At 40.0% G+C, this 27,991-nt stretch overlaps 2 protein-coding genes across 2 annotated transcripts; one reads left to right on the top strand and one right to left on the bottom strand.

Moving 5' to 3' along the window:
• Positions 1 to 1,274: 1,274 nt before the first annotated feature.
• Positions 1,275 to 24,499, top strand: rnf207a (ring finger protein 207a). The gene is made up of 17 exons (XM_022192623.2): positions 1,275 to 1,484; positions 7,129 to 7,261; positions 7,878 to 8,022; positions 8,342 to 8,423; positions 9,528 to 9,603; positions 10,075 to 10,200; positions 12,162 to 12,208; positions 13,540 to 13,612; positions 14,674 to 14,742; positions 15,213 to 15,281; positions 17,354 to 17,460; positions 20,441 to 20,618; positions 21,200 to 21,385; positions 21,634 to 21,685; positions 21,770 to 21,887; positions 22,914 to 23,006; positions 23,947 to 24,499. Exons 1-17 carry the CDS (start codon positions 1,276 to 1,278, stop codon positions 24,098 to 24,100), a joined length of 1,917 nt encoding a protein of 638 aa, XP_022048315.1. The 5' UTR covers position 1,275; the 3' UTR covers positions 24,101 to 24,499.
• zpr1 (ZPR1 zinc finger) lies at positions 3,390 to 5,522 on the bottom strand. Its single transcript, XM_022192624.2, has one exon. It carries the CDS (start codon positions 5,340 to 5,342, stop codon positions 4,011 to 4,013), a length of 1,332 nt encoding a protein of 443 aa, XP_022048316.2. The 5' UTR covers positions 5,343 to 5,522; the 3' UTR covers positions 3,390 to 4,010.
• Positions 24,500 to 27,991: the final 3,492 nt, after the last annotated feature.

Raw genomic sequence — 27,991 nt, 5'->3', positions numbered from 1 at the left:
TACACTAGAATTACCATCATCAAACAGTTTTCCAAAAGAATTTGTAGAGCAAAGCTATGTCTTCTCTTCTATTTTTCATGTTTTTATAACACTGTCAGCTTTGATTGAATGTCTCACTCTACCTCATGCAAATTGTTATACGTATTATCAGGATAAGACAAATTATTTTTGCTTTTTTTCTTTACTTTTTGACATCAGTAAGTTTGTCCTCTTGGTCAGCAGTAACAGCTAGCTACATATCTAGCTTCTACTCCTGAGAAAAAACTAACATTAGCATGGATTAGCAACCCTGTTACTGTGATTAGAGTAGGGTTAGCAAACAACAAATTAAACATGGAACAAAAATTGGACCACTGATGTGTAAGCTGAGCCAATCAAGTTTTTGATAGTTTTATTATACCTGTTATTGATGAATATGTAGCAGAAAATTGTAAAAGTGAAGATTTATTTTTCAAAAATTATGAAGCTCAAATGTCCTCCAGTTCTGGAATGGACCATATAGTGACGTAATATTATCATACAGGACATCAGCACCTAGCTTTACTTTATGTACCGTGTTTTCCTGTGTTTTAGTGTTTCTGGTCAGGTTTTGCAGCACATTCAGTGGTTTTCAAGGCTGTAATTCCCACCTTATTCTCTCCTTTCACCCTTCCCTGGAGTCCGAGGTGGAATGACAGTATGACTTTAGAAGCAGGACAAATGTATTTGTTGTCTGTATGGCACCGTAATATTAAATGTCCCCTTTGCACTTTGGCAGCACTTGGGGGGGCTGGCATGAGGTGTGTGCTGTCAGCTGCCTGGCGGACAGACCCCATCGGCCTACTATTGAAGAGTTTCTGCATTGCTGCCATTCCTGCTGGGGGTAGCTGATAGCAGCACTGAAAGGTAAGACAGTGGCTCTCTGTACTTTCTGCTGACCAGCTAACTACATTTACAGAAAGTCTTCTTAGCTGGATATAATATTGCTGCTGAGAGCTGATGTTATTTCTTTACAATCTGTGGACTGTCCTCGGTCACAGAATCTCCTGGCACTTAGTACACGCCTGACAAGGTAAGAGAAAGAAAAGCTTCTGTTGCTTATTTCAATGAATAACCGACTGTCTTGATCAAAGCAGTTCATGTCGGTCTGCTTAGCCTCTCTTAAAATAACTGGAAATTTTGGCCTGTGATTCAACACCGTAGTGCATACTAAAGCCTTTTTGTAAGTGAAGTTACAATGTGGCCTTATAAAAAACTGTCATCCCAGCAACACACTCACAGTTTGTTGACATTCACATGATGTTCTCTTCTCAGATGGCAGGAGGAATCTTCACCAACTTGGGCAACCTGTGTAATGTGGATTGTGCTAATGTCCACCCCTTGGTGTGTCACCTGTGCCGTGAGCAGTACCAGTCTCCATGTTTATTGGACTGCTACCACATCTTCTGTGCCCGTTGCCTGCGAGGTCGGACCAATGACAGCCGCCTCAGCTGCCCCCTCTGTGGGTAAGAGACAGCACTTTGAACCTGATCAGGCCCAGCCTCAGCTGTGGCAGTTTAAACCCAATTTCTGAACTAGAAATGAATGTTTAACACAATGTTTCAATGCCTGCTTACGCTTTTTGTGTCACACCTATGGTATTAGGTCATAAATTCCCATACAAACTGAAAAACATGGGGGCCAAAGTGAAGGATTAATGGGTTTGGTTGCCTATAGATACACACAGCTTGCATCATGAGTACTTCAGATGATGCTCCAACTGTTCGAATATGAATAAAAAATTATATTTTTGCTTTATAAAACCTCTTTGAGGGTCACATGATTTGTGTAAACATTAAAAAATTTCCCCTCAAGTCCATATTTGGACACTGTTGCTCAAAAGAGATTTGTTCACATAGGTTGATTAGTAGATTGGTTTGGATTGTGCAGGAGGTTTGAGCAGAATCTCTTTGGTTTCAGAGAGCATCTATTCGCTCTGTTTTGGTTTAAGGAGGCTGCTGTGAGCCGTTGCTGGCCTGGTGTGGGTAAGGCAGGCCTGAGTGGCTGGAGCAGCTGCAGGGTCATCCCGGTCTCTTATTTAGCCCTTGGCCCCAACACTCAAAGGGGGTGCAAGTTCCATTAAGGCCAGTCACACATCAAACAAAGCATACTGGTATTTGGCAGCAGTACCAGCAGCTTAGGGCAATCAAAAGCAGTCACATGACACCAATCCATTTCATCCCCTATTACAGAATGACTCGTGGTTTACAGTCACCTTCAGGTCTGCAGTTAGCTCGCCCTCACAGCAGGGACGAGTAGAAGAGGTCCTCTACAGCAAGCTGATTATCTTTTTCTGTTACATAAGGTAGACTGTGACCTAGATTTTTAATTCATCTTATCTACAGGTGAATGAAAAACGGTGATGAGGAGTTTGGATGTCAAAGCAATATTCTCTGTGCTCTTATCTTGTTCCTTGAGTGAAGTTTCCCACTGAGATCATTTTGACTCTGCCAAGTCACAGCTGTATTTAGTCTTCAAGTAGTGTTTCTGCTGATGTTTGTATTTGAGTTGACTATGATTCTTTACGTATGTTCACATCATAGCCGAAACATGCTGAGAATTGATTCAAATTTTAAAAAAAATATGGCTGGACCTCAGGTGACTTCAGCAACTGACAGGTATTTAATGTTTCTCTGCATTGATGTGCATCATATTTAATAGTCAGCACTTTAAGTCAAAGTAATACTGACATGGTGCTTTTATTTATTTATGCAGATCTGAGAAATGATGTAGGAAATTATTTTTGTATGAAAATAACCCAGTGGGCATATAGCCACTGTGTGCTGTATGAGCTCAGGATACAGGGATCCACTGTCTGGCTGCTACTATTTCCATCCGCAGCCTGCTAACAGCTGCTCACTCAAGAACCATGTAATCTAGGAATTCACTAGTCAACTATTAGTGGAACACAATAGATCCTCGTTGCTATGAATACTAGATAAAACCTGCACAGCAGAGAGTGCAGAAACTACTGCACCAGGCCTGTGCAGAGGTGGTTAATGTGACAGTAAACTATTGATATATCTGTTTTTCAACCTGAAATTGAATCTATCTTGAGGTTCATTTTAAAGTCACTGCGTTACCAAGTCCAGTTAAACTTTAGTTTACTCTGACATTTGCCAGATGTGACATGATTATTGCCTGACAGAAAATGAAGCTCTCTTCAGTTTATCCAATTTTTGGAGGAAACACTGATTCCTAACTCCTAAATGAGAACATCTGCTGCTTCTCTTGTATCAGAAAATATCGTAGGATTCATATTGATTAAAAAATGGAATTTCAATGTGCCACCTTAGACTCCGGTAAGTTATAAAGGTTTTTTTTAATTATGTTTGTGCAATTTATTTACAAATAGATTATATGACACGGGAAATGGTTACCTGCAGGCCTCATATTTAATTACACCAAGATAACATTGCACTGACTGCTCTGAAAACCTATACAGATCATCCACATTTGAGAATCGTTTAAGTCAAAAACACTGTGCTCAGTAAACTTTAGCTACTACTGAAGTGACGAAAATTAGAATTTAAATCTAAATGCAACTGCAAATCTTGCGTTCTCTCTTCTAACATCTGCCAAATCAAAGAGCAGAGCTAAACTGTCAACTTAGATGACATGCTTCTGTGTGTATAAAAAGATTCATTTGCTACACAGTTTGTGGTCCACTGAAAGAAAAATTCCTTTTAATCAGAGATAACAGAGCGCCATCTTCTGGGATGTAACAAGAATGCAATGAAGGAGGTGAAGGTTTTCTCTTTAATAATGGCACAATCTATGCATTAAATTAACTTACTGACATGCTTTTATGTATAAAACATGTACGTTTAAACAACTTAGAATTCTTCTTACTGATGAAATCAACCATCCACCCAGTGTTAAACTTAAAACACATCAAAAAGGCAGAAAATATGGAGTAATGTAATTACACCGGTTCTATGACAGGACATGGAAAGTTATTGACTGATTTAGTCCTTTCAGCTGCTGGAAGTTCAGCTTTCCTGTTGGTATCCCTCGGTCTTCATGTCATTCAGGCCGAGCTCCTCATTCTGCTCAAAGGAACGAGTGTACTTCTCAATAACCATCTCGGGGTCTGGGTCTGGAGCATACACGTTCTGTAAATAGCTGTTCCCTGCTGGGTCATCCAGGATGATGTGGACATTCACTTCCCCTGTGATGACCTTGTCTATCTTCTCTCCAAACTCATTCAGCTTCTGCACACGGTCTGCAGTGCTGCTGTCACCGCAGACGAAGGGGTTTTTGGCCACAGTCAGGTCTTTGATGTCTTTTAGCAGGCCCTCCACGGTCGTGAACTTTCCTCCCAGAGCTGCCATCCCCAGCTCAAACTCCAGCTCTGGGATGAGGATGGAGCACGTCTCCGACTTGAGGAGGTCTCGGCTCATGTCTGAAGGGTCGGTGATGTTCAGGGTGATCTTGGTGCCGAGCTCCTCTGTGGCTCCGCCTGATTTCACCTCATTGGTCCGGTGGCCGCAGCTGTCGCAGTTAGTGGCCATGATGATGACCTCCTTGAAGTGAGGGATCTGGACCAGCTTCATGTTGGTTGAGGCTGGCGCGTTGCACTCCGGGCAGTTGGTGTTGAAGACCAGAACTTCGTTTCTCATCGTGTCCAGATCATTAGCTGCAGGTTCTTCATCCGAGTCATCATCGGCTCTGATCCCCAGCTGCTTATCCTGCTGGATCGTCCGCTTGAACAAGGACACAGTGAGAGCCTCATCTTTCTGAGGGGCCATGGGATTTTCCACAAAACTGTTGCCAGATGGATCCTCAATCACCAGCGTGAATTCATTTTCGACCTCTTTTAGCTTCTTCAGCCTCTGGATGAATTCATATATTTTCTCAGCCACCTCTGGATCAGCTGCTCGCCTGACAGCTTGGTCCTGCTCCAGCCCAGCCACTGCTCGGTCTAAAAGGCCCTCGATAGTGGACAACGAGCCTTTCTGGGTGAAGGGGGGGATTTCAAAATCCAGCTCAGGGATCTTGGTGGTGGCACACTCTGCTTTGACAACCTCCCGGTTCAGGTCCTGTTTTGTTCGGACCTTCAGTGTGTAACAAACGCCTTGCTCTTGAATACGGCCCGCAGACTGGATTTCGGTATTTGACCAGCTGCAGTTATCGCAACTGAAAGAGCTGACGATTATTTCTTTAAAAAATGGTATTTTGGTCAGGAGCAAACGTGTCGTACCGTTCTGGTAGCAGTTCATACACAGGCTCTCTATCTCAGTGGGCTGCCAGTCTTCGTCGTCGGCGCTGATATCCTTGAAAACACTCCCACCTCGGACATTTTCCTCTGAAATAACAGACATTTCAGCGTTGAATGTGATCCTCTCAGCAGTCAGGGCTTGTACATACAATGTCCTTTCTTCGTTCAGACACAGCGCTTGCCAGAACTTTCTAGATATCAGCACGTCGAGCCTCAACTACAGAACACGTTTGATTAACAAAGTCTTCCGCATCCTCTTCTTCGGCCACGGTCAGGACCATCTCTGCTGCCCCCTCAGGTGTACCGCAGTACTGCACCAGCATATTCTGGAGGCACTGGCAGTTGCTTCGGACTAAATAATGCAGGGTTAATATGTAATTGAGGGACTTTTGAAGTCCATGGGATACATCTTACATACATTTTTATTTAAAGAAAAATAAACTGTTTTTATGTTCATTATGATCATGTCTTTACAAACTTCATAGTTATTTAATATGAAAACAATCACTTATTAATCAGAAATGACTGGATCTCACAAAAAGGTCAACTAAATAACTGTCCGAATTTAATAACAACCACCTTCTAATTTAGCTAAACAATGCTAAAATGAGCTTATTCAAAACTAGTTTTGATTGTGTTTTTTTTATTAAGTTAACCTAATCATGACAGAAATTTCTTTTTTTGGCAATATATCAAATTTTACATGGAAAATAACACATTGTGTCTGGGTCCAAGAAATCACTTTCAACTGCATTACCCATTACAGAAACACCCCTCAAGGGAATGTGTTAATTCCAAATCGCATGACCTGCTCCACATGATGTCATTTCCTCTTGAAGGAAAGACTGGCAAGACTTCAAGGCTTTCAGAGTTATTTAATATAGTGTGTGATTCAAGTGTGGATTTATCGCATGTCAACAGGTTTACTACAATAACTTTATAAATAACTTCCAGTTTCAATTTTACTCAATTGTACGTATAATACTTAGAAGATATTTCACTAAAAATGCGGTGTTTGGTTTTAGACAGCCATGTTAATTTTAGGCCTGAAAACAGCAAAAATGTCGACTATGTTACAAAAAGTCCTGCAATTATATATTGACCCTACAAAGTATTTTAGTACAACCTCTATTCTCCTTTGCTTCTAATATTCGCCTCTTTAAATGTATTTTTCAGTCTTATGTACTGTAATTAAATTACCTTGTTGCTGTATATGTATGATTAAGTAGAAGCTGTATTGTTACTGTTCCTTTTGTTGGAGCTGGCATTTTGGTTTTAGTTTGCATTCTTCCTGTAAAGATCATAAAGTCTTAGAAGTTCTTACAGTTAGACTTGTCTTTCTTTTTTGATTTTGATTTTTGCAGCACACTTAGTCAGTTCCTAAAGTTAACTTCTCATTTTTGACAAATTATTTAGTATTAGAACATGTTTGTATGTTTGTTATCACTAGTTGACTTCTGCATTATCTATTTTTATTAGTGTGTGCTCAAAAACGTGACTCATGACAGCTTTAATTTAAATTGTTATATCTATTTCAATTCACCCATAATCAGAGACTGTTTGATCCTCTTGATCAATTTTACAGATTCTTAATCAGTGACATGATGAGGAATAACTTTTAGATTTTTATCTTTTAATGGTTCCTTAGTTATTGTCATTCAAACACAGCCTCAAATTTGAATGTGCAAACAAACATGCTAGAGTGAGCGGGACTACAGCACAAAGTAATCAATGTTTTTCTTTCCCTTCAATGTCAGTCTTGTTTTTTTTAAATCAAATTCTGCATTTTTTTTCCTGGTAGATCTCAGCTTGCTTGTATAAGTATTATATTTAATGATGTTGTGATTTCTTTTGACAAATCATTTGCTGAATGTCTGTGTTTGCCACAGATACCCATCAACAGTGAAAGGTAATAATGCCCTTCCACCAGAGGACCGTCTGCTGAAGTTCCTAGTGGACAACAATGCTGATACTGAGGAGATAGTGCAGTGTGCCAACTGTGACCAGGAAAGTAACAAAAAGGTACAAAGTGAACCAACATCATCCACAGGTCGGACCCCTTTTTCACAACACTTTGTTCTGGCCACAGCTTTACTGATGTGTTAAATTTGAAATATATACAGATTCTTAAAAAAAAAAACAACAACAAAAAAACGTGTTGATGGCTCACAGCAAGGAATGAAAAAGGTACTTTAAGTCACAGAAATTCAGTGAAACAAGAAGTCATTTTTCTAGAGAGACAAGCTTTTGACTGCTTAATGTCTAAAAACATAAAACTGAAACTAAAGGATAAACAAGAGTGAAGCTTTAATGGGACAGAGTGCTTCAGAAATACTGTAGGAGACAGTTTGTATCTGATTCTTAATTATGTTTCACTTTCGATTTAGGTCTCTATGCACCGATATTTTTAGCGTGATTTCTGCATTTTTCAAATTATTTGGATTGGAATAAGTTACGTTATTTCTGTTTGGAGAAATTCAATCATCCCAGTATTCAAATCCAGAGTTGTTGCTTTTTTACTGCTACAGTCAAAATAAAGAACAAAATAAGATATTTTTAAATAAAACTCACCCTTTTGTATCATTAAAAAAAAAAGAAGTGTATTTTCTGTTGCTTTTCTGCTTGTGTTTTTGTCCAGGACACAGGGTTGATGTACTACTGTAACACTTGTAACCAGCCGCTGTGTGCTGCCTGCAGGGAACTGACACACAAGGCCAGAATGTTTTCCCACCATGAGATTGTGTCTCTGGCCAAACGCACCAAAGCCAAACACAGGAAATGCTGTGAGTGTCACCTGTAATTTACTCCACGAGAATTACTCGCCAACAAGGTATTATTACAGCAGTGTAGAGATAAGAAGTGTTGTCTAGCCTGTGCTCTGCTTGAATTTCTTTGGCTACATATTTATCTTGTTCTTGTACAGATAGTGGGCAGTTTGTGAAAGGAGTAGTGTTAACACTTGATGATACAACTTAGTCTCTAAAATTCAAGCCAGTCTGTGTTTGTATCTTGTTCGTCACAACCTGCTCACTAGAATAACAGAAGACATTAACACTGTCACTCCTGTAAGCTGACGTTAAAAATGCATCTGTGTCTCCACAGCTCTCCATGAAGAGCCCTATATCCTTTTCTCAACGGAGAATAAGTCTATGCTCTGCATCAAATGCTTCAGAGACATGCAAGTGTGAGTCAGTCCATTACACAAAAATAGATCTTTGTAATATCATGAGGTTGTGACTTTATAACTGTAAACATCCATCCATCATCAATACAGCGCTCAATCCTCATTATGGTTGTGGGGGGCTGGAGTCTATCCCAGCTGACTTAGAGTGAAGGTAGAGGACACCCTGGACAGGTCACCAGTCTATCACAGGGATACACATGGACAAACAATCACACTCACATTCACACCTACAGACAAATTAGAGTGGCCATTTGACCTCAGCATGTTTTGGGACTGTGGGAGGAAGCCGGAGAACCCAGAGAAAACCCACGCATGCACAGGGAGAACATGCAAACTCCATGCAGAAAGATCCCAGGAAGACCAGGACGTGAACTCTTCTATCTGCAAGATGAAAGTGCTAACTACCACACCACTGTGCAGCCCCCAACTGTAAACAAGGGAGTTTTTAAAAGCATTTGTTTTGTATGTTTTTGTATTCACTATTATTTTGCGTATTTTCCCTTGTTTTGTTAAATTACATAAAGTAAGTAGGTAAAATCACACAAAGAAAATTCATTTAAATGTCAGTCATAAAAAAACCAACCAAAACCTGTAAATCATGTTCACATTTAATTTCATTTTTATATTTGATTTATCTCCAAGTTTTTATGGGTATTTTATGGGAACTTTACAACTTTTTTTCTACACTAAAGACATTGTGTCATTAATTGTTTTCAGTTGTTAATATAAATTCTAATATAATCACAATGTTTTTCTTTTTTTTAATCAGGTGATTATCTGTAAGCTTTTATTGTATGTAATTTTGTGATATTTTAATGTTTTTTTTCTACATTATTTCTCATTTATTTACAATAATTACATTACCAGGGGAGAGCTCTAACTAGTAAATACCAGCAATGTAATGTATTTATTATACATAGTATACACAGTAATTAGTCTTAAGTAGTTTTTAATTTACTGTTTTTAGCATATTTTTTCTGGTATCCTTCCAGCCAGATATTCACAGTTTTCTTACATTTTTTGAAGTTGTGTAGGTATAGTACCCTGATACAGAAATAAACTTGAATTGAACTGCTTAAATTCGATGTTCTTTGCTTTTCACAGGGAGAGTCGGACTCACTGCATTGATATTGAAACAGCGTACTCTCAGGGCTGTGAGATGTTGGACCAGGCGGTGCTGGTGAGAGAGACCTTTCTGTTCATCTGCATATTTATGACACTCAAAGTGAAATTTTTGGCATGTTAAATATTTCAAGCGCTCAGCAGTGGTGTTGATGTTGTCAGATGAGGTGCAGGTGTGCACAAAATTTAGCTCATTACAAAGAAATTAAAATTCTGACTCAAATTTCACTGCCCATGTCTGGTCTCACCAGGAATAGCTCAAACATTGGAGCCATAGAATCTGATTATTTGTGTCATTTTACAGAAACAAAATGAGGATGTAATCATGAAAACAAAAGTAGATGTGAATACTCTGCTCCTGGTGCTCTGCCAAAAGCTACCACTGGGTATATTTGTACAGTAGAACAGATTCAATTTCAACTTTCTCTTAGCATGAAATTCTTATAATCCCTTTTGATGATAAATGAATGTCAGTTTAGTAGCCCACAGTGACCTTAAATTAACCGAGAGCCTCCTCTTCTGTCTGTAGGTGGTTAAGGAGCTGCAAACTTCAACCGGAGAGGCGATCCTTCTGCTGAGAGCGATGATCGGAGAAGTGTGTCTAAATGTGGAGGAAGAAGAGAATGCAATCTGTAGTCTGTTCAACAGTTTGCAGGTTATATAATGTGCCAGATGCATTCAGTTTTCCTCAACTGTTGTTTTTTATTTTAGCCTTCTGTGAAAAGACTGATTTCTCTAATGCATATTTATTTAAATGGATGATGCTTCAAACGTTTTGTTAGGTCAGAATGATTATTTTTCTTTTTGCGTTGTGCTTTGTGATTTGTTATAGCAGAGAGAGACAGGGTGATGAAATGCAGCTGAGACGTCAGGCTGGGTTCCTGCAGCTTGGACTCAGTCTTGATGCTTTAACACATGAACTACACCACCGTCCAGATTTTGGGGTCACTTAGAAATGTCCTTATTTTTGAAAGATAAAGCAGTTTTTTCAATGAAGATAACATTTAATTAATCACAAATCCAGTCTAGACATTATTAATCTGCTAAATGACTATTCTAGCTGGAAACGGCTGATTTTTAATGAAATATCTCCATAGGGGTACAGAGGAACATTTCCAGCAACCATCACTCCTGTGTTCTAATGCTACATTGTGTTAGCTAATGGTGGTGAAAGGCTGATTGATGATTAGAAAACCCTTGTGTAATTATGTTAGCACATGAATAAAAGTGTGAGTTTTCATGGTAAACATGATATTGTCTGGGTGACCCCAAACTTTTGAACGGTAGTATTTATACCAAGACACCATGTCAGAGTTTGCCAACAAACTGGTGCCAACAGGCTGGTAGGCTCTATGAGGACTAGTGTGATGGATTGTGAAAAATGTTAAAATCCTTCGTTTGGAAAAGATATAATATATACAGTATCATGTCAAATCGTTTACCTGTCAAACATCCATCTGTGCTCGAAACGTTGTTGACTTGATTGTATCGTGGTTCAGTCAGTGGAGTGTCTGCACAGGTGTTACTCCTCATAGGCAGCAAAGTAAACATACTCAAGTACTGTGCATGAGCACAGTTATAAAGGTACTTGAGTATTTTGATTTTGGCACTTTCTATTTCACTTCCACTATACTTCAGAGGGAAATACTGGACTCCAGTACATGTTTCTGGCAGCTGTTTCTGTCAAGCCTTTCACGATATTCTGAATAACCTCAAATGGAATGAGTTGTTGTACAGTTAATGAAGCCACCTGACAGTGTATGCAATTAGTTAAGTCAGGTTTATCTCAGTCTGCTACTATATTTAAGGCTGTTTGCATGTTACTGCATCAGTAGTACTAATAATTCAGTAGTATAACATAAAAAAATGAAACTGTGGGAGAGCCGTTTTGGTGTGTAATATGTGCTTTAATTTTATACTTTAAGTAAGTTTTGCTCATAATATTTACAAATTTTTGGTAAGACCTGAAGTGTTGGACTTTTCTTATAACTCTGTATTTTAAATCGTGGTGTTGCTACTTTGAGTTCTGGTATCGCAGCTCATAGGTGCTAATTCGCAGTTTTGCCCCTGTCTATGATGTGCTTCTAAATATACTGTAATATTTATTATATAACAGCAATTAACATCATGACACATTTCAAACAGATAAGGGGAGGGAGCATTTACAATTACATTTTCACCTTTGATGATTCTTGGCTCACCATGGATAGATTTATTAGATGAGATCTGTTTAGACAGCTGCACAGAAGTGGACTAACTGTCGCATACTTTGCTTTGATTTCTCAATCTGCTTGGCCAGTCTCAACCATCTACTCCCCAATGAAATAGGATTCAAATACTCTCAGTATTGTGCCTAGTAGTAACACACCATTACAGTCCGCTCCATTCAACACCATTAGCACTACTTGGCCACTGGATGTCTCTGTTAACCTAATTGTGGGAGAAGAGTGTATTTTCTGTGCATATGGAACGATCCAAGAGAGCAGACAACACACTGTGGAATCTACACCTGTTTTTTTTCCCTTCTTTTTCACAAGCTTGAAAATTAATTTGAGCTCAAGGCCATTTTCACAGCAGTGCAAGGAATAAAAGGCTGTTTTCTCTGTTCTCTGACAGGAAAAATTAGCAGAGAGGAAGAAGATTCTGTTGAAAGCAGCTCAGAGGTAAAATAAAACACAAAGATTTACAGTTCTTATACAAAAATGCACTTTTATTGCCACAAAGGTTGAGCCACAATATTTGCTAAATGGAATGCTATTATCCTGCTGTCACCGGGCCACTTGACACCTTCTTTCCATTGTATCATGCTGCATTGTACTCGAGCTGATGAGTAGCAGCGCCCTGTTTGCTGTGGAATAATCTGTCCACACCAAACACATTTTCTTGGGTGATTTTCATTTTAACAAAGCATGTTGCTGAATTAAAAAAACACTTGAGAAGGATTACAGTTTTCAAGCCAGTTTGCAAGTTGTGCCTGGATCCAATCAAATGAAAGGAAGCAAAATGAAAAGTATTGACATACAAATACACAATATGTAAATTATAGAGTTATCCAGTCCGTAATATCACCACCAGCTGCTGCTGCAGGAAAACGGAAACAGTCTGTAGATTGCCTACATTTTTTATTTTTATTTTTTTCCACCAATGTGTCATCAAGCCGACGCAGCACACTGTCTGGAGAATAAGATCTTAACTTTTTTTGTTTACATTTGTGGCAGCCTGCCACCACGTTGCTTACTTTGTAGCTGCTTTCTTGTGCAGGCTATAAAATGATTAATATTTCAAAAATACTTAGCAGAAATCAGATAACGACAGCTTCACAAATCATTAATTTAGCATTCTATAAGTATCCAGCTACTACAATAATTAAAAATGGATCTCTACAGAAATCAATAAAGTTTGATTTAATGCCACCCAAGGTGTAGAATTAATTAGTAAATAGGTTTAAATTATTTCACATTAGTTAAAATTTATGGAAGATTAATAGCTGTTTGCTGTGTGAAGATAAACTGGCATAAAAATTGACAGAAAACTACAAACTCCCATTTCCAACCAGCAGGTCCAGATGGAAAACTCTGAAATGACAAGCCTTCCCCAGCTCTGTCCTCCTCCAGTGTGCGCTGAATGCATACGTGTGCTTGATTGAATGAGAACAATTCTGTGTATGTGAGTGAGCTGGTGTATCAGGTTGCACTCTGTGGGGATCTTTAATGAGATTTTTGCATCCTCCATCTCTCTCTGTCTCCCTCTTTCTCTCCATTGCCTGGAAGCCGTCCAGTGGCTGGGTTCCCGGAAGGGTGTTAAAGGCTATTTATGTCGGGCTTTTGTGTGTCCGGCCCTGCATCTGTGTTTGTTACGCGAGAAGACAGATAGATTAGCTTCTGGAAATATGGAGTATGTTGTTTGTGGTTGCACCTCCAGAGCCGAGTCCTCTGTGTATTGTGGCGGGCGAGAATGTGAACGTGTAGTCTTACATGTGTGTGTTTGTTTGCAGTCAACACGAAGAGAAGGAGAAAGCACTAAAGGAGCAGCTGTCACACCTTACTGCCCTCCTACCAACCCTGCAGGTAGAGTAAAATAAAGACCTGATGATAGATAATATCATTAGGACCGAAATGATGACTGCTGCTGACATGTTGCTGCTCAAAAACTATACTACCTTGAGGGGAAATACCCAGATCTATTAGTGGAATAAGGCTACAAATACAGGCATGTAGAAATGCTCTATTAAAAGTCATTACATTTTTGTGAAAGTATAAGATATTCTAAGTGTCAAATTTATGCATTGAGATTTAACTACCAAACAGTACATACAGTTTGAGGTTGAGCTGCTCCAAAATCAAATAAACCAAAGCTTATTTTAGAGCATTACAGATTAAATATACGACCGTTCAAAAATTTGGGGTCACTTAGAAATGTCCTTATTTTGGAAAGAAAATCTTTTTTCAATGAAGATGACATTAAATGAATCATAAATCCAGTGTAGACATTGGTAATGTGGTAAATGACTATTCTAGCTGGAAACGGCTGATTTTTAATGGAATATCTCCATAGAGGTACAGAGGAACATTTCCAGCAACCATCACTCCTGTGTTCTAATGCTACATTGTATTAGCTAATGGTGTTGAAAGGCTAACTGATGATTAGAAAACCCTTGTGTAGTTATGCTAGCACATGAATAAAAGTGTGAGTTTTCATGGAAAGTATGAAATTGCCTGGGTGACCCGAAACTTTGAGCAGTATTGTATGTGTAGTATCTCCATTGATTTGTGCAGTAGTGTAATTTTCCACATTCAGAAGGTGTTTTGTCTGCACAATATCTGAATACCACACATGGAAAAATCTGTACTTTAGTACATTTTTGTTCATTTAAGTTTTCTATTGCTGTTCCCTACATGTTTGCACTCTCCCACTTGCTGCTATAACACTTCAATTTCCCCTACTGTGGGATAAATATAGGGTCATCTTATCTTATCTTTGTTGTGTTTTGGAAGCTTATCGTGTTTTTTCTTTCATCAGAAGCTTTATCTGAACATCAACTGTTATAAATGTCAGTTGCAGTGTCTACATTTCTTATAGTGTACCCGGTGTCTTTGAGTGCTAACTTTGGAACCTCGGATGTTTTCAGGTCCACCTCGTCACCTGCTCGGCCTTCCTCAGCTCAGCCAACAAGTTTGAGTTTTTGGATATGGGCTATGTGAGTAGAGCAAAAATTGGAGGAACATAAAGTATGAGCTATGTTTATTACCACTGCATTCCATGAGTATTTTATTAAATATTTATAAAGAGTAACGACATTGCAGCACAAAACCTAAGGGAGTAGGAGTGGATGGCTGGATAAGGGAGGAGAAACACGCATTAATAACAGAGAAGTCCTAACAAGAAAGCAATCAATTGGGTAAAAAATAGTGAAAATGAAATAATGAATTACTTAACTGAATGAAATTGATTTTTCAGGCTGAGATGTTATGATATTTACACTATAATCCTTCTTCCAAACTGCCCTGTCTGCTGTGTACACACAGTTTTCTTTGAGGAAGTTTTCTTGGCAGGATGAAAGTTACAGTGCAGCCGGAATGGATCGGTTTTTAAATGGAGGCTGTCCATAATGTCTCAGGGAGGTGAGAGAGGTCACTGAATCAAACCCGGATGTTCTTGCTTACACAGCAACTCATGGAGAGGCTGAAGAGGATTGTAAAGCTCCCTCATCGACTGAGACCAGTGCAGAGCAGCAAAGTGAGTACAGGCGCAGCTTCATGCAGAGCTGAAAATGGTTTTAAAACGCAATCCTCCGCAGTGCACTGATTAGTTGTGTCACTGCTTCCCGATGCCTTTTCATCTGTTTTTCCTCTGTGGCAAAAAGCATTTGTTCTCGTAAAATGTTCAGTGCTTTCTAATGGGCACTTTATTAATGTATTGATCAGGGACAACAAACATTTCATCTGCACTTCCTGGACAGGTTGATGGATAGAAACTACATCAAGGTAGTAGATTTAGTTGATCATTTAGCTGCTCATTTATGCATTCTCCTTTCATTTAATTTGCAGCACAAATGAAAGGAGAACTAGTACTTGAATTATAGAACATGCACATTAGAACTTATAAGAAAGACTAAATGTATTTAAGGACTAAAAAACTTTAGCCTTGCAACCAAAAAATAAGTTTACGGTAAACTTAGCTAACATGTTTTTGAGAAGAAAACTGAAATCTGTCATCAATAATTAACCGAAAATCACAGTGTTCTAAAAAAAGGAAACATTCCTTCAAAGCCCTCAAATCTCTATGTTCACCTAACTCAAGCTGTTAAAAACAGATTAACGGATTTGGATGAAATTTTCAGGGAAGGTCAGAAATGACACAAGGATTAACTGATTAGATTTTGGCAGTGATGCGGCTTACAGTCTGGATCCACGGATTTGTTAAAGATTTCTGTATCATTGCGAGATAGCGGCACAGCATCACTGTAACTATGACAACAAGTGAACACTACGTCAGCTGCCTGCTGATGAATCGACCGCTGCAGACCACAACTTTTTAAAAGATTTCATCCGTCGGAAATCATCCAACAACTCAGCAGGGCTGGCAGAGTACTGCACTCTTAGTGGTTTTCTAGTTATTTTATATGACAGTGCAGTCATTGCTGCTGTCTTTTCCGCATACTCCACTGACTGTGTCATTACACGTTAGTCAGAAAAGCAGCAACATTCAGACAGTTGATAAATTAGGAGGGAAAAAAGATCACACCACTTTGCATTGTTTTATTCCATCATGTGGATTATCACAACAATTTATTTACCTGCCTGAACCAAATATCTATTGATCCACTCAAGACTGTACAGAACTTTAAACAAGAACAAAGATCACAATGCTCCTCTTTTATTCTCTTTATGCTGGCAACCAGTGCATATTGGGGGGGATTGTTGGATTTTTCTGATTACCTTTGAGGGCCTTTCATGGCCAGTCTTGTAGTTATATCTGTGAACTGTTTTTTTCTGTCGAGGCTCTGAGCTGTCTGCCCGACGAAAACCAGTCGGCTGAGTCACTGACCTCTTTTTCTTTCAACATGCTTTTATCAGACAACCTTTCTGTGCGTTTTATCTTTTAAACAGTCTTTTATTTCCTTTGAAAATCATTTGACCTTTTCCTACACTTTACTGGTTTTTGTACACTCAATTGCTTTTTTTGTCTGACTTCTTTAAAAACCTGATGATTTTATAACTTTAGCAGTTTTATTTTCCCATCCTTGTGAAGCGCTTTGGATTTGAAAAAGCGTTGTGTAACGATTATTGTTGTTGTTGTTGTCATCGTTATAGTAATGTGTCTTCAGTAAGGTGTTACTCACAACAAGCCTTCACGAAAACTTCAGTGCTTCTTGGCATCAAGTCTGCAAATCTAAGAACTCTACAAAAATATATTCACTTGTTTGATGGTTTGTCACGCCGCACTAAAATATCCCATGGGTGATCATCACGGTTGAGGTCTTGAGGGAGGATTCAGATAATGTTCAATCTCATAAAACCATTCAGAAAAGCAAGCCCCAGATTGAAAAAGAAAAAAGATGTCTGCTGTCTGTGAGAAAACCTTTTCTGTTACTATGCTGCTCTGTAATTATTGTTTGATTTTACAAAATCTTAAAAAATACTTGATCTGCTTCAGGAATAAGTGTCTATGGAGGAGATATACTTGGCACTAGCATCTCTAGTTATTAATTATACTCTTCAGCATTTTGTTTGTTCTTCCTTTGTATAATTTTGTGTTCTTTTAAAATGAATATGAGCTCAAATGACTTTACGTCTGCCTTCTGTCAGATCAATACAGAGTACAGAAGTGAGTTTGCCCGTTGCCTGGAGCCTCTGCTGCTGATTGGACAGCGCTGCCCTCCTTGTGTTGCCGGGTCCACAAGTGTGGCAACAAGGTAACATCATTTCCCTTCACATCACTGCCCATGCTGCCAAATGTAATCTGACCTTAATCACTAAGTGATCCCTTCCTGTGCGTTTTTTTTAATCATTATTATTTATAAACTCACTTTTGCTGCCGGAACATCTCCATGGCACCTCTTGGATTCTTCCAAGAAAACAAAAGTCTGGGCAGAAAATTTTGCACTTGTGAAGCATCCAAACTCAAAATCCCCAAATGGTTTTCAAGTACAGATGGACGGCAGTGAGAGGAAAGGAGGCGCCACGCTGAGTCCCACTATGGCAGTTATGCTGTCTGTCCGTAAGCTCTGTACACTGATATGTTTACGTAACTCACCTTGTTGCATGGGGACTGGAAAGGAGGCAGTCCATCCCGTTTTAGAAAGCTCTGGTCCTGCTGCAGCCAGATAACATTCAGGAGATGGACGGATGAGTGGTTCCACATGGCCACACATCCAGGATAGAGCTTTGATTTCTGTTTCTCTACATTATCGGAGATTATTTCACAACTTTTGTTCTTTTGATTTGATAGATTTTGCTTGTGTTAAATCAACAGTATATGCAACCTGTATTCAAAAACACACCACTGCCCTGTAGAACAAAGAGTCCCGGCCTGCTTTTCTGTGCATCACGCCCCCCTCCACGTACACAAACTCCCCTGACCAGATTTTTTTCCACATCGATGTCTCCCAACTGTTCACAGGTCCTTAAGCTCACCCACTAATGCCAGCATACTGACAACTCTCCTTTCCAACTTGTCCAACGCCCTGCCAGTGTAAGATGCAAAGTGGGCAGGGATTGGTGGCCGGGCGGCTGGCACTATTTTTATCGTAATTTCACAGAACTCTCCAGGATTCATCTGGAAGTTGGCACACAGGGGCGGTCGAGCTGTTTTGTTCCAGGCCGTTGATGTCACTGCTTTAGCACGGGCAAAGTCTTTAATTGGCGTCACTGCTGGGAGGACGGAGACTGGATGTGCAGAGGATGGCATGTGTATGGCAGAGTGAGAGGGATATATGTTTTAGACAGGTTTGCGGTGGCATCGACGACAGGAGTAAGAGCCTCACAGATCCCAGGTACATTTCTATGTATTTTATTAGTTTTTGTGACATTTCGTTTGGTTGTGATGGCTAAGAGTATGAGGTGTATACCTTAACCTTCAGTAATGCCTCAGAATGCATTTAACTTAGTAAGGTAGATTGCTTCAGTTAGTTGTAATTTTAGTGGATATCCCAGGGTATGTGTGTCATGAGCTGAATTATCAAAGGTAGAGTCTTAGCTTTGCTTTCTACACTCTTTGGGAATATTCATTGAAGCCTTTGGCACAGTAAGAAGACAGGGTGCTTAACGCAACAGTTTTTGGACTTGACTTCATACTGGAGACTTTACTGTATCTACTCAGGGTGTAGCTTGTTTCTCGGCACGGCTCAGTGTGCTGTTGTGTCTGATGTATCCTCAAAAGCTAAAGCAGGATGCAGAATGGGGTTAGTTTGGTCCTATTTTAGTCATAATTTCACAGAACAGAGGATAAGTCAGTGGGACCGGCATGTTCTTTCATGCAACTGATGCTGCTGCGGCTCCGTTAGAGTCTCTAATGGGCCGTGTTGAGACACAGTCTGGATGCACAGAGGACAATATTTGTATGGAAATATGCAAAGGATGCATTCACACCTCACCCGCTGTAGAATAGCTCCCTGGCAGGTCTGCTGTGTCGGCATGAAGCCAGGACTGTGGACCTGCTTGATTCCAGATGAATGCGTGTTTATCTAGTTGCGTGGCTTCATGCTGTACTTAGATGCTTTCACACTCTCAGAGAAGGTGATGGTGACGGGATGTTTTGAGTAACAGCAAGAGTGTTGATTTAGTTCAGACACATGATAAAGAGCAAGAATTTAGCAGCTTCTCTTTGGGTTTACTCTCTTTCTTTGGTTTTAAAAAGGAGCATATTAAATCAGCAGATTGACTGCTGACGTTTTATCCAGAGTCTTGAGATGAAGTTGGCATTTTAGAAAGAAACGTTCATCACTTTATTCATGGAAAAAGGCCCATGACAGGTACTTAAGTGAAGCCGATAGCAGCAGTGGACCTGCTCAGTGTTAACTAGCAGAAGCACCTGTTCTGACTTTCATACATGAATGTGTGTTCTCTATCACAGTCGCTTTTATTGACAGACAAAATTACATGTTAAAAAAGTTGTATTGGCTTTCTGGCCATGAGCAGTAAAGTTAAAAAAAAAAGCACTGGGCTGGGTGGCTTGTTTGCAGATATACAGTGTAACATGGTAATGAAATAATACAAAATGATAGCAGTTCAAAATCATTGTCTTCTGCATACACATCGATATATCTGTTTCCATGGTTGCAGTAAATCCCAGCAATAGTCTTATTGACTAATATGGTCTTAATATAAAGGTTTAACCCTCCTGTGTTTTACAAGACTGGTGAATCAGATGTAATTATGTTATTCAAAATAATGTCATTGTTGCAATTTTGCTCTTATTCCCTTGATGAAATGGGAGATACACAGTAGATCTGTGATTATCTAGCATACATTTCTTTAAAAATGTAGCTAATAACTACAACCTGAAACATGAAGCTCGGGTTCTGTAAATATTAGAGAAAACTGAGTTTACAAAATGCTTTACAGGCATCAAACAACAGAAGGTCAAACAGAGAGGAAAAGACCAGAGAAGCAAAAGTGGAGAAATAAATTCAAACAGGATAAAAGATTTACTAAACAAATCAATACAAGACACACCAGTAGATACAAAATAAGAAAATAAAAGCACCAGAATGCCATAATAAATCTAAGAAAAGAACAAGAAGAATATAAACAAGGGCAAAACTATTTTAAAAAATAATGAATTGATTAATAAATGGTAGTAAATGCAGAAATAATTTAAAGAGAGTAAAAGAGAATGAAACAGACAAAGCTGATAAGAGTGAGGTGGTCATGATATTGATCCCCTCTCCTCAGGCTGCAGTCCCCTCTCTCTATATCTTGTCGCTCCCCGTCTCTCAGCGAAATGCCTCTGGGTTCGGTGTATGGGCGACGGCCCACGTCTCACCGCAACATCTGCACCAAGGTCCTGCTGGCCGAGGGCAGGGAAACACCCTTCACCGAGCACTGCCGCAACTATGAGAACACCTACAGGGTGAGTGATGCGTCTGACCGCTAATGCTTACTTTTCTGACAATTACTTTGTTATATCCAGAACAATTATTTTTTTAGAAACTGAGGACAAATATCTGATCATTACACATGTGCAAAGAACAAGTTGCAGGGGATGGGAAGGTTCCTAGTTCCCTACTGAAGCATCATCTTGGAACTTAAAGATAGAGAGATGAGATTATTTTCAATGGACATATACAGTCTATAGAAGAGAGCACATATCATTAGAATTGCACCAAATTGACAGCAAGTATTTTCTCTTGAATTTATTATTTGATAGTTTTATAATTATTTTATGATTTCCTTGAATTTGGATGCACTTTGGTTAAAATTCTGCAGCAACTGTTCCTCTTGGGACCCACAGTAGTAGATGAGGAGCCTTCAAAGTAAAGCAGTGAAGAGCAGCAACATGAATTCCTCCAGGAGCTCACTTTCAACCTGTCTAGTGAGCAACAAGGTTTTCATGCTCAGATACGCTTCACCTGGCATCTGCACACCCATCATCTTGAAGGACATGTCTTATATGTTGTGTGTGTGTCTGTGTGTATGTGTGCGTGCTTGTAGAATCTGCAAACAGAGATTCAGAATCTGAAGGACCAGGTCCAGGAGCTGCACAGAGATCTGACCAAGCACCACTCCATCATCAACACAGATAAAATGGGAGAGATCCTGGATAGATCGCTGCACATCGACAGTCAGATAGCTTCCCAGTACTCCACTGTGGAAACTATGAGAGTCATGTTTGAAGAGGTGCGTCAGGTGATACTTGACCTTTAGTGTGTACCTACTTCTGCCAGCACTTCTCACTAAAAAACTTTCTACATTCATACTTGAGTACCACCTCTAGCTGCACGCTAACAGATTTTTGTGCATCCCTATGAATTTAGACTACTTGTAATGCAAACAGAGGCAAAAGAAAAATAGCAAATGTCACGGCATCCCTTGAGTCAGCTGACTGCGGTTCACATCATATTTAACTTACCACATTCTCTCCACAGATCTGGGATGAGACTTTTCAGAGGGTCACTAACGAACAGGAGATCTATGAAGGTTTGTTTTCAGTAGTGACGAGGAAAATTCACATTCACTGCTCACTATTCGATGGGTTAATTTTTCTTTGTTTTCTGACTCTAGCGCAGCTTCATGACCTGATGCAGCTGAAGCAAGAGAACACTTACCTGACCACGATCGCCAGACAGATCGGCCCCTACATCCTGTCTATTGCCAAAGTCAAAGAGAGACTTGAGCCCAGGTGTTGTATTCACATGATTACAAACGTGGAGTCTGTGTGCAGCTGTACTGCTTGACTGATGACACTGACTGGAAGGAAATAGAAGCTCTTGTTGCTGTTAAAGCAGCTTTGAGATAAAGTTCCACCTCATAAATCACAGTGATGTATGTATAGCAGTGGGATTGATAAGAAAAGTGACAGCAGGAAACTTTTCTTGTAGTTCACCAGAATGTAATATATCTTAACTCAGTTCAACATACTCTGTGCAGCTGCAGTTAACAGTCACACAGTTTGCAATATTCTGCAGTAGAATAGTCCCCAAGCAGCCTGACATCATGACATCAGAGTAACATAAGTAAAACAAAAGCACTCAGTGCGCTGTACTCCACCAAGGCTGTTCATTCCCCTACATGGCATTGTCAGAAATGCAGCACTTGTTTATTTATTAGCTACTGATGATCAGAAATCATGGAACCATAGAATGTCACCATTTAATGTCAATGTACCCACAAACAAAGTGGCGTTGGCGTTTGTTATGTATTTGAATGGTACCTATGAAATGAGTGACCTAAATATGTAGCTGGAAGCGGGAATTGATGGGACTCAGAAACACTCCCACAATTTAATCAACTGTTCCTTCTATCATCTCTGATGGATAAGTCCCGATAAGTCTGCAGCGGTGGATTTGTGGTAGGATCACCATCATGAGATCGTCAGCAGGCAGCTGACGTAGTGTTCACTGGCATCAGGGTACAATCCTGCAGTGATTGTAGGGAGGCAGAGAGCAACTTACATTCCCCTAAGGTCTAATGTGTCCCCTACTGGACACAATATAAAATGGTCTTTTATGGCGTTTGGGAGTATGTCTACAGTGTTTCATCTCCACTTCATCTCCAGAAGGCTGTATTTTTAGTGATAGAGTTTAAAAAAAAGAAGAACAATCAGATGTGCATCCTCAATAGGAACCAACAAGTTTTCTGTGGGAATATGGTGAAGTGAGAGATGGACTGTCTGGCTTTTATTGATATTTTTAAATGTATCTTTTAGGCTTCAGGAGTCGAAAGAGCACCTCGATGACCGCACCGAAACAATGCTGAAAATCTATGACGACGGCACACTAGCAAAGGAAAGTCGAGACAGGTACTGACGTTGTCTGTGCTCTACTTTAGTAGAAGTGGTTTCTCTATGTGAAATCTTACAATACGTCTCTTTTAATTCATAACATGATTTAAGGACTTAGCTCTGTTTTACAATTCAGGGTTCTCACCAGGATTTTTTTTCAGCGTAACGGCAGGTCCTCCTGCACGCGCGCGCGCGCAATAGACGGGAACGGGTCAATCGACAGGAAAGTACGGCTGAGGTGGGGAGACATAAATTAATCTAGATAGGCACCCAGTTGATAAAAACAAACGCACATGGCGTTATCTGTCAAAATAACAGCGCAGCGGCCCTAATCACAGTGTTAACCCTTCCTGTTCGGCCCCCGACCGTGGTCAGGAAGCCCGGGGTTAACCCCCTTCACTTCCTCAGCAGCCGTAGAGGCAAAGACACAGGAGCCCAGCCGTATCGAAGAACACTTCAGCCTTTATTGTCTATAAACAGTGGCTGAACCGCACAGTAAGGCCAACCCAGCAACTACACACCTTCTCTCCTCCTCCGACTGCACCGACTGTCCGTCTGTCTCACTCGCTCTCCCCCTCCCTTCCACACACACGCTGCTCTCTCTCCCTCTCTCATGACGGAGCCACACTCTCATAACAACAGCGTAATCTTTGAAATGCGCTGGCGTAGTGGCCCTAATCACAGCGTAATCTTTTAAACTGAGCGTAACGGGCCGGTAAGACTGCGTAACGGCCCGTTAGACAGTGTAACGGGGCCGTGAAATGCGCTGGCGAGAACCCTGCAATTTATGCAATCTCAAGATTTGGGTTATCTCGTGAATCAATCATTGAGATTTCTGATATTGTCATGCCTGCTGCAGTTTGCTAGCCTGTAGCATCAGACTACTATAATTTGCTAACTGTGAGCTGTCCGTGTGTTGGGTTTTGGAGTGAAGCACCTCATTTATTTTCGTTGACAGTGACAACCTGAATTGTGTCACAGACCAAGACAGAGACAAGGAGAGCCGCCCGCTGACGCTCGAGTCAGGGGAGAGCTCTGTCAAGACCAGTCGGTCAGGCAAGGAGCAGAGGGGCCCCACAGAGACATCCAGCAACAATGAGATGCCTTCATAAACACTGTGTCATTTGATTTCCTCCCTCCCTGCCCCCCCAGCACTGCGATATGCCTTAATTCAGCTATAACAAGCCCGGCGTGGTATGCGACTTCCTTGGCTGTCCACATACAGTACATAGCATCTCCCCAGCAGCAGGGAGCTGTCAACAGCTCTGAGGTGAGCCTTTGGATTGACACTAACTGGATGTAGACAGAGGCCAAAGACTCGCAGCTGTCAGTGCCTGATGTAGACAATCTCGTTGTTCAAAGTGGACAACAATAACAGCATCTTCAATAGTTGCTTTGGTGTTATTTAAACCGCCTTGACGGGAGACCAGAGTGAATAATATGTGACTTCTGTGGATTGCCTTTTGTGGTTCTCTTTGTGTTTTGGCTGTTAAAATGATAAGTATGCTGAGGGTGTGAATTGTCACTGTTTTTTTTTTTACAGTGTGTGTGGAATTGCTTTTTCCCAGTATCTATTCTTTGCATAAAACATTTTCTGGGAGGCTGGAGGCTGATGATGGATGACTGCCCGGGTCCGATTCCCCAGAATATTGTTGAACCGGTGTGACAGCACAGATGGAACACAGCAAATGCAATGATGTGTGTGTCATTCACTGTGTCAGAGGAGGTCACATGTTGATGTGAGTCATGTGTATCATCTCATGCATCAGTGTCCTCTCAAATGAGCCAGTCTACTCCAGACTGGTGTCTGCAGTCATTTTTTCCCCTGCAGTTTCTACATCTACTTGTAAAAAGTGGGGAAAGCTGGGATTGCAGAGGTGTGTGAATGCTTCTGGCCTTGCCTTAACCTCAGCCTCCTGCTATTTTTTTTCACCACACTCCTCAGTATCCCAGCTGACCAAGGCACTATACTGCTGTGTGAAATATATTCCTCTTGGTCCGCCTCTTGACTTCATCACACATCAGTGTCAGCAGCACGCTTTAAGGCGTTTGCCCTGCAGGAAAGCAGCAGGAAACTTTCCCCCTGTCCAGCTTCCACCTCTTGTTCTCTCTCTCCTGTATATTCTTCTTAATTAATCCTGTTGGTATTTTAAACAGACCCTGTGTTTAAACTGACAGGACATGGCACATAAGGCAGGTTGATCTGCTGGGGCTGCTATAGATCACCAGAAAATCTGAATTTTAAATGATTTCAGGAGATAGGATTGCAGAGTGTAAACGATTTTTTGAAGGACTTTTTAATCTGCCAAAAAGCACAGCGTGTTTGAGAAGCATTGAGCTTCATACACAGGAGTAATTCAAGGTGAAACTTCCCCACCTGCTACCAGCCCAGAAACTGGGATGGTCCCTATTCTCGGCACAGGTAAGGACAATAATGAGCCAGACTGATGGTTTCAGCAAACAGAGGAAGAAGGTTATTTACATTACACAGCCGGAGCTAAAGTGGGTTTGTTCAGAGCCACCACTTCACAGGAAATATTGGGGTCATGCTGGCCTTAAGGAACAGTCCTGCTCTGCAGAGGAGTCAGAGGTGCAGATTCATTAAAAATACATTTGTGACAGCAGAGTAACAAATGGCTGTGCCTGTGCTCTGGTCCTGTACTCCCTCCCCACGGTCATTCATCATCTGCACTCATCGAACTACCAGGCTCATGTTCACTGTTCATTATTTTCTCTCTCTCTGAGTCTCACCTTACTGTGTGAGGGAGATGGGAATAAAACTCAGAAGGTAATTTTACTCCATCAAAAAATGTATTCTTGCGAGGCATTAATGGCATGTTTTGATGTAAAATTCGAAGACCAATCGTGCTTTGCTTCATGCATTTTACAGCAGGTACCAGAGTGGATGCTCATTTTTTAAACTCTCAAATCCTAATCATCTGGTAATTGAAAAAAAAAACATTAAAGATAAAGGAGAACGCTAAGATAAAATGAAAGTTTTATGATCTCCGTGGAAAAATTGGGTCACATTATGACAATAAGATGAATACAATTAGAGCAAATAGAGCAGATTAAGGATAAAACCACAAATGGTTCTATAATGAGGATGGAAACACAGTTAAAAGTCTTCATTATGCCGCATATACTTATTTGAATACGGAACTCTAATTAGCTCCAAAGATTTACCAGCTGAAGATGGCTTTACAGGTTATTCCATTCTTATAAAGTGTTATATATGAATCATAGCTTAAAACTATAGAGTCATATTGGTACATGGGTTTTCCACAAAGGATTAACAAGCTAACTACGTCTGTTGAACCAAAATTTATGTATTTATGTATTGAAATTATTTGGTTAATTTGATAGTAATACTGGGTCATGGGACAGTTTCAAAGGAATAGTTTGAAATTTTAGGAAATGTTTTTGCAGAGTTACAGGAGACTGATGCCACGTTTACGTCCATCCTGTAAAAATTAAGCTGAAGCAAGCAAGTTTCTTACTTTGTTGAGCCTGATATTCTATAGATGATTAAGTCTGACGGCCACCACCTCTAGGGCCACATATGACTTCCTTACAGTCACAGCTCCTGGTAAAAACTTGGTTCTTCTTTGTCTTTGTGAAAGATAATTTTACAAAAATGACATGATTTTCTCACTTTCAGACCTAGTTGGGCTAATTATTTCCAGTTTTTATGTAAAGCTACAAGCTATTTATAGTAAATCATGTCTTCCTAAAAGTTAAACTATTCATTTATGGCATCATTAATAACTGGTCTCATGGATTTTTTTTAGAGTTTTTGTATCTGAAAATCATATTCCTCTTTAATTTCAAGTCTGTAGGTAAAATCTTTTTTGCTCAAGCCCAGAAAGTCTGAGGTAAAACTCAGGGCATGTAGTTGACTTGTTGAAATGTCCTTGTGGGTCAAAAGGAGATTGAGAATTTGGATTTCAGAGAATACAAGTAGGATAAGAAATAGGAATGAGAGGTCCTGTATAGCCAGACATTTTATTTCTGCTGGAGGATCAGTGTGTGGTCTACAGTTTAAAGGTGCTAAGGCTGTTGGAGAGGCCTACCTGATACATCATCCAGAATATACTGTTTGTTCTACACACCAACACTGATCTGGTTCGTGCAATTTAAACAAAAGCAGAACTAAAAAAAAAGAATAAATAAATGAAAATCTTGCTATTATTTTTTTATTGTTAATTATGTTTTTGATGGATGTATATGTGTTTGTGTGGTGGTTTTGTGTTATGTGGCACTAATTTATGGACACATCTGTAATTACTCCACCAAGGAAGTTATGTGACAATCAGTGTTGGTTTTTTTCCATCTGTCCGTCCGTCTGTCTGTTCGCAACATTATACAAAAATTGCCCAACAGATTTGGATGAAATTTTCAGGGAAGATCAGAAATGACACAAGGACCACCTCATTAGATTGTGACAGTCATGCGGATTTTAGTCTGGATCCACGGATTTGCTAAAGATTTCAGTATCAATATGAGTAGTCTTGTCATCATTGAGTATTTTCTATGACTACTATTGACTTTTCTACTAGTATTTGGTTTTCATTGGATGCCCATTGGCTAGTTGCTGATTTCCTGCAGACTCCTGGTTACTTGTTTGATGAGGATCACATCCACATATGTCTCTATGTTTTGTTTTGTTTTTTCTGCTGTGATGCAATAATAAATGTGTTACAGACTGACTTGCAATTGCTGACAGCTTATTTCATGATGTTTGGATCAAGATCCATCCCACTCTGTCAGGACTTCTCTCTCTGTTGTCATGCTTCTCATTCACACTTGCTCCTATCACTGTGAAGATTTGTCTTCACATCTAAATTGATGCGGTCTTTGCCTGACGCTAAGCTCTTTGAATTCAAATCATGCACATGCAGATTCCCAAACTGTTGCAAACAAACTGATGAACTCGAAAATGTCTTTGCTGAATGGATTTGACTGTTGACGTGAACTGAGGTACAGCTTTGGCCTCTTTTCAA

This window comes from Acanthochromis polyacanthus, chromosome 5 (assembly GCF_021347895.1).
Source record: "Acanthochromis polyacanthus isolate Apoly-LR-REF ecotype Palm Island chromosome 5, KAUST_Apoly_ChrSc, whole genome shotgun sequence".
Classification (NCBI taxonomy): domain Eukaryota; kingdom Metazoa; phylum Chordata; class Actinopteri; family Pomacentridae; genus Acanthochromis; species Acanthochromis polyacanthus.
This window is presented reverse-complemented; position numbering and strand designations above follow the sequence as displayed.

What these genes read in the sequence shown, in the direction of transcription:
- rnf207a (XM_022192623.2), top strand. Translation starts at nt 1,276, where the DNA reads ATGATGTTCTCTTCTCAGATGGCAGGAGGAATCTTCACCAACTTGGGC. An exon ending in TGCTTCAGAGACATGCAAGT is followed by an intron (nt 8,424 to 9,527) that starts GTGAGTCAGTCC and finishes TGCTTTTCACAG; the next exon opens with GGAGAGTCGGACTCACTGCA. An exon ending in TCCACAAGTGTGGCAACAAG is followed by an intron (nt 17,461 to 20,440) that starts GTAACATCATTT and finishes CCCTCTCCTCAG; the next exon opens with GCTGCAGTCCCCTCTCTCTA.
- zpr1 (XM_022192624.2), bottom strand. Translation starts at nt 5,342, where the DNA reads ATGTCTGTTATTTCAGAGGAAAATGTCCGAGGTGGGAGTGTTTTCAAG.